The 7,347-nt window shown below is 30.0% G+C and overlaps 1 protein-coding gene across 5 annotated transcripts in view; it reads left to right on the top strand.

Moving 5' to 3' along the window:
- LOC106477250 (histone-lysine N-methyltransferase EHMT2-like) overlaps positions 1 to 7,347 on the top strand; it is a 78,196-nt gene that overhangs the window by 53,495 nt on the left and 17,354 nt on the right. For all 5 annotated transcript variants that reach the window (XM_022381442.1, XM_022381445.1, XM_022381444.1 and 2 more), the window contains exons 17-20: positions 663 to 726; positions 2,173 to 2,279; positions 3,458 to 3,602; positions 6,333 to 6,410. In XM_022381442.1, the coding sequence (XP_022237150.1) occupies positions 663 to 726; positions 2,173 to 2,279; positions 3,458 to 3,602; positions 6,333 to 6,410 (394 nt within the window). The remainder of the gene's footprint in view (positions 1 to 662; positions 727 to 2,172; positions 2,280 to 3,457; positions 3,603 to 6,332; positions 6,411 to 7,347) is intronic.

Here is a 7,347-nt window from a genome sequence, read left to right as displayed (position 1 = left end):
CGAGTTAAACTCCATTTCGAAAGAGGCTTTCTCGGAATGCTTCCAACAATGGCGGCACCGCTGGGAGAAGTGTGTGGAGTCCCAAGGAGACTACTTTGAGGGTGATTAGGTTTCCAACACTCCAGGTATGCCAGTTTTTATTCCCCGGCCAAAGGTCGGATACTTTTCTCACAGGCCTCGTATACAACATAGAGATAGTATGTTTTCAATTTATCCAGTTTCATTTCATTTTTTTCACTTGGGACTACATATGACCAAATGCTCGTGTGATCTGATGGTAACACATTTGTTGCATTGTAAAAGTTTCTACTTTGGTTTCTTAACAATGAATTATATGTATTTTTATTGCAGTTTTAAAAAATTTTGTTAATGCATGGATGGTGAAAATGGTTTAAAATTCTGGAAGGTATTATACATGTGGCATTGTATTTATTCCTTTTTTTTATTTTTCTAGTATGGTATTCTATTGTTGCTGTAAATGAACATTGTTTTAGAAGCTTAGATGTCCCAAAGACATTTCAAAAATGATTTAATTAAGTTAATGCTTTAGAGGTGTTATTATACAACATTATAACACATCTTTAACAGTATCTGTCTAATTTACCATTTGTGGTCTATATTTTAATATTAAAGTATTTACAAATTTGATGGACATAATTTAGCCTATTCCTTGCAAGAGGAGCAGACATTGAAGCACTAAACAAAGGAAATGAGTTACCAATTGAAGTGAGTATTGCAATATATATTTTGGTTAAAAAAAATACCTAGGCACCTAGTCTGTCATATTTTAAATGCACAGTAAGCCTTTAGCTATAAGTAACCACTTAACTAATTATAACAGTGGATATGAATACTGCTGTCCTATTTATTTGTGTGCATTATGATAATTTCATATATTTTGTGAATAATGTATAAGATGTCAAGATAGGCAATATGCACTCAAACAAACAATCGATATATTTTTTTTGTTACAATACTTATGATGTTTGGCATTTGATCATCACCTTCACTTGAAGTTTATAAATATACATTTTATCAAATTAAGCAAAATCCATAAATCAACATAGGAATTTAGACAGAAAATCTCCCATGCTGCCACCAGTTTTTTATGTTTCATTTTGGCTTTCCAGAATCCGTGATTATTTCCCCTATAAATATAAAACTTTGTAATGAATGATAAAATTCTCTTTAGGAAATTTTCTTTTCCAGGTGAAGAATCTGGACATACAAATAGTTTCCTTGGCAATAATTAAATTCATTAAAGAAGTTCCTTGTTTAAAATTCTTTCTAACCTACATGTTATTGATGTGCTGTTTCTCTTGGTTCAGACATGTTTGCCTAAAACTCATTTAAAATGCAAAACTTGACTTTTCAGTTCAACCATGCAGGTTTAGTTATATAGTCTACAGTAATGACAGTTATTGTAATCTTGTTTTCAAATACCACAGTGGCTAACATTTTCACCAAAAAATGACAAAAATTTGGAAGTATTATTTTTTAAGTGGTAAGAAGTGCTGTTCAAGATTGCCTTTTCACACATAATGTAGCTGAAAGGCTGGCAGAAAATTCGAAATTTCTTTGGGGATTTATTACAGTAAATAAAATTTAGGTATGTTGTTTAATAGCTAATGTGGTCATTATTATCAACCACTATGAAAAAGATTTTTACTCCTTGTTGACTATATTGTGAGAGGAGTTTGTATCGTTCGTTATTTATATTAAGTATTTCTTAAACTAACAGTGTGACAGCTAGGGGTTTTTAAGATAAAATTTTAAATGTAAACTTTTTAATAAATGTTTAATATGCAGCTTTCATGTTCTTTTCTTTCTTTACTAAGAAAAGTACAGGTGTGACCTTGCAATTGTTTAAAATATAATATTTATATTTTTGTTTTAAGTATTACTAAATATAACTAATCTTATTCTCAACATTTTGTTTCATTCATATCAAGAGATCAATTACATCACATTGCAGCACCCTAAATTAAAAATGGCAAATGATAGAATCAATTTTAAATAATAAAGCAAAAGATAATGATACTATAATAATAATAATACAGAACATCATATTTATTAACCACTTAAAATGTCTGATGTTCTTCATAATAATAAAAAGTCATAATTATTATTTAATAATGATTTTTTTTTGTTGTCTGTGTGTGTGCTTTTCAGTGTTGTCTAAATAAAAATTCTCCTACATGGATGGTTTTAAAAATGAACCAAGAATTGAAAAGAGTAACTGCCAGCAAATTGCATCAAGCCGACAGAATTCTTGAAAGGTAAATGTGTGAACAGGTTAAAACTGACCTTTCAGAATTTGTCTTATGTGCAATCTCTGATAGACTTCAAACAGTAATTATAATTTTTTTTTTCTTTGTAGCTCAATATATAAACAGTTGTTGAACTTAGTTTAAAGGAGAATGTGAACAAATCAAATAGGTAAAAGTTTGCCCATTGGTGTGGTGTTTTTACAATATTTATTTACTAGCAGACCTGCAAAATATTTTCAGTCAAATTAGTATCCTTATTGTCATAGTATTTTAAATACAGGATTTCTAGAATAATATAAAAAAAGAATTGTAATTGCAAACACCAAAATCTATAAGTCCACTTGTCTTAGGCTTAACATTAGTTAAGCCTTTATTAAGTATGTCCTATATATGATAATGAGATAAGTTAACACTGTATTTTGTGTACTTTTTCTTGCTTTAGTTTAGTTAGGGCTAATCTTTACTGTACTTAATACTATCAATAAATAAATTAATAATGTTATTCTACAACCTAATGTTAGACCTTTTTGAAAATTTTGATAAACGTTTAAAATGTTGTTGTACAAAATGTACACTAATAGATATTTACATCTGCCCTTTGTTTACATCCATTGAAATGAAGTTCATGTGCATGCACATTTATATAGTAAGGTGCATGCACATTTTCAGGACAGACAAACACTGAGTATTAATATAATAGATTTTGGTACACTGGCCAGATTCCTGCTGGGGAGTAAATGTCAACAGAAACCTGTAATTGATCAATTTTAGAAGCAACAACTCAATGTTGCTTATATTCATTGTATGGGAATTTCATAAGTTTTAGAATCTGTTATCTTTATAATTAACACAAATAATGATGTTAAAAGATTTTGCTGACATGACCATTCTGTTCTCCTTTTATAATTTAATTTTAGTTAGTATGATTTTGTGGTGTAATGACTTGAAGTTTGCTAAATACCAACTAGAGCAGTTTCTATAGCTTACCATTATATAATTGACTTGCCTTGGCAGTGTTAAGTGAAAAAAGAAATCACTTAATCTCATGAGTGTCGAGTTACTGAGCTGGTTAAAGATAAATATTTATTTGAAAACTTTATTTAAATCAGTTAAAGAAATGACTTAAAATAAACAACAACTGCTATAACTAGGAGAAATTCTTCATTTAAATTCCATGGTACAATTAGGGACATCACACGAGGCAAGGAGCGAAATCCAATCCAGTGTGTAAATGGACTAGACACTGAAGGAGAACTGGAAGACTTCCTGTATATAGTTGAAAACTGTGAAACATCTCCCATCAATATTGACAGAACTATCACATCTTTACAGGTATGATCTTTGTAATTTTTAATGTAAGAGTTTCTAAGTACTGTGTGATCATATTTCATACTTCCTGCTGCCTAATAAATAGTTATGTGTATGATAGGTTTAATGAAGAAAGTAGTATAGTCTTAAGATGGAAGCCTTTGTGTGTGTTATTAATAAGGTAAAAAAGAAATTTTCACTTTTAAGTATTAATAATTATTTAAGATACTTTGGAAATTAAGAGTTTAATTGTGGATATCGTTTTAGGAAAATTAATTGATTGTCAGAAAATATTTGTATATTCTAATGAGCTAAGTTAGTTGGGAAAAATGTGTGGAACAAACAAAATTTCGGATTTGTAAGAATTTATGCAAATATCATGTATGATATCCCAAAAATAGCCTTGTTCATTGCTCAAACCACTTTTTATAAACTTATTCAAAAATCGTATGCAGATTAAAAGAAATATTTTTTTTCTGTTTCCACTCTGGGAATTTGATAACTTTCAAATGGGGCTGGAATATGAAAGTGCTTTTATGACGAAATTCCATTGTCATTTGAACAAGTTTCACTTTAGAAAGCTTTGTGTTTCATGTTATTATATTTTGATTTTCAGTCAGTTATTTGCGTTTTTAAGTATTCTATTTAAGATAAACAGATTTTAAATTGTATATCTTTTATTTACTCGTATAACTCACCAGTGGCTCAGTAGTAAGATTGAGGGCTTATAACTCTAAAAATCAGGGTTTGATATCCACTGTGAGCACATTGCAGACAGCCCATTGTGTATCTTTGTGGTTAACAAACAAGAATACTTATATAAATTTGGTATCTTGCATATATTGTGAACCATGGTGTCTGTCCAAGTGTTCGACTGTCTCCCATTTATGGAAGCTGCTTCCCACACTGTGTTTGAAAAGCTCAACATTCACTTTTGAAATAATGGGAGAACAGGCATGAATAATGTTGATACCAAATTTTATTTTGTAAACAGGATATTTCCTACTAAATTATCAGGAATTAATCACACTATAATTCACATTTCAAAATGTGACGTAACTTAAATAATAAAAACATAGATTTATTGTATGTTATTGTTGAGCAACTCTTAATATGACTGAAATGCTCAATAATTACTTTTCGCGGTGGGGGTATAAATAACTCAGAACTTGGGCTCTGAGTGAAACAAAAGAGTATAACATAATTAACCTTGTTAAAGTCCATGAAATAATCTAAATTGATAGATTAACTTAACCTTTTCCCATCACTGAGGATGGTTACTTTTGCTTATATTATTAATTACTTTGTAGATTTTATAAAAATGAGGAGCTCTTGTATAACATTGGGAAAGTGAAATTTATTTTTATTATTTAAACATGAATAAAATAGAAAGATTCAAAATCTCATTCATACTTATTGATTTATAAAAATTATTATGTACATTTTTTCGGCATTGTTGTTCTGTAAACAACCAAGGATCAAAGTAAACTCTTGGCAATTACAAAATCCAACTGAAGTTTATGTGTAGGAAGGTAAATGTTTTGTGTATTTGTTCAAAACTTTTGAAAGACTGTTCTTTTACAGTGAATGATTAACAGTGACTACAATATGTAGAAACTATACATTTTGTTCTAAAGTTTTCAACATATCAAAAATACGTGATAAAGGGCAAATTCCACTTTGTTTCATATGCAAGATACCAAATAATGCAGACATTTTTTTTTGTTTTCATTGGGGTACAGATTCTGTTTATTAACTATTTAAACTTGATCGGACACTGCCAGCATCTGGCCAAAAGTCTCGATATACAAATTGCATAGTGACAAAGTCCAATAACATTTATTTCTTTTTGGATGAAAACTAGTTGGAAATTTTACAAGGTATGGTGATAATTATTAGGACATCATGAAAATAATTCCAGCAGAACATGCCAAAAATTATTGGTTTAAAGAGTTAAGTATTTATAGTTTTGGCATATTCCTCAAGTGTGTTATACGTATATGGTTGTTCCATGTATTGATTAAAAAAAAAGTATTCAGTTCATTTCTTCTGTCTTGCAGATGATGTCTGATGCCCTACCTTGTTCAACAAAATAATGGGTATTAAAATAAAGAAAAAGTTAAATTTGTACTACTGTGAATCCATTATTTAATTATATATTCTTTAAAGTATCAGTAATAGTTAACTTAATGCTTCTTATACAATTCTTCACACTTCATCTTCGTACCTTTAGTAGTCTGTCCATATTGGCCCGTTGATTGTAAGAAGGAAGCTTGTTTGAGTATTATGCTCTGAAAAAGTACTTTGAGACTAAATCATTACTCTTATAAGATCTTCCAGTTATCTTGTGTTCTTGTCATCCGTTACACAATTAACATTTCATTTAAACTTAACTCGTATAATTGTAGGTTTGTGTATAATCTGTATCTAATTATATTGTTTCATTTAAACTTAACTCGTATAATTGTAGGTTTGTGCATAATCTGTATGTCATTATTGTTTCTATCAAAACTAACATATAATTGTAGGTTTGCATGTGGATGTATAGCAAAACTTTGTATTATTACATTTTTATACATATTATTTTAACATAGTGTATTTATTTACATATATTTGCATGTATCTAGGGGTTAAGCTTTGAATATTATACTTTTATAACTCATCATTTTCATATTCTTTATCATTATTATCTTAATAAAAAACATACAACAGATTTAAAGAACAGATTTAATTTTGAATTTGTCATTTCTGTAGAGCTGTAGATGTACAGATGACTGCACATCACCTAGCTGTACCTGTGCCACCATAAGCTTTAAATGCTGGTATAACAGGGTGAGATTTTTTTTTTAAATTGGAAGTTTTTAATCTGTTGTAGCCTTTTTTTTATATAGTTGCTCCATAATTACCTGGTCTTTAATATCAGTAGTATGTTGTATTCACCATGTAAAATAGATTTTGTATTTGTAACAAATCAAGGATTTAGTTAACAGTCATTAGCTGTTAGAATTTTCTGACTATTTTATGAAGAGATACCAGCTATTATTTGTTTAGTCCCCAGTTGGGTCAGGGGTAAGTTTAAACTCAAGAGGTTTGATTCCCAATGGTTGACAGAGTGTAGATAGCTCATTGTACAGCTTTGCAGGTTTTTAAAAAAAACAAACAAGAAAAGATAAAAATGTATGAACTTGACAACTGGCTGCTAAAAGATTGAAGTAAAACAAGATGAAAGTCTGATCAGTTCGTGTCTTGTTGAGAATATACTGCTTACTTCTATACAAAAAGTCTGTCTCTCTGCCTTGGTCTGTAGATGGCTGTCTTCTGCAGTTTGATACAAAATTGTTGCCAAGCATATGGAAATAAACTTTCACTGGAAGCAGATGTCTTTGCATTCAATTTCTACTGCAAATAGATCCCTTTATGCTAAACTTCCACAAGTAGGCGTCTTTACACTAAACTTCCATTGCAGGCAGACGTTCTTATACTCGATTTCCACTGCAAACAGATGTCTTTTACAATAAACTTCCACCACAAATAGATGTCTTTCACAATAAACTTCCACCACAAACAGATGTCTTTTACACTAAACTTCCACCGCAAACAGATGTCTTTTATGCTTAACTTCCACCGCGAACAGATGTCTTTTATGCTAAACTTCCACCGCGAACAGATGTCTTTTATGCTAAACTTCCACTGCAAACAGATGTCTTTTATGCTAAACTTCCACTGCAAACAGATGTCTTTTATGCTAAACTTCCACTGCAAACAGATG

Source organism: Limulus polyphemus, unplaced genomic scaffold (genome assembly GCF_000517525.1).
Source record: "Limulus polyphemus unplaced genomic scaffold, Limulus_polyphemus-2.1.2 Scaffold164, whole genome shotgun sequence".
Classification (NCBI taxonomy): domain Eukaryota; kingdom Metazoa; phylum Arthropoda; class Merostomata; order Xiphosura; family Limulidae; genus Limulus; species Limulus polyphemus.
Note: the sequence above shows the minus strand (reverse complement) of the source record. Positions and strands in the feature narration are given on the sequence as shown.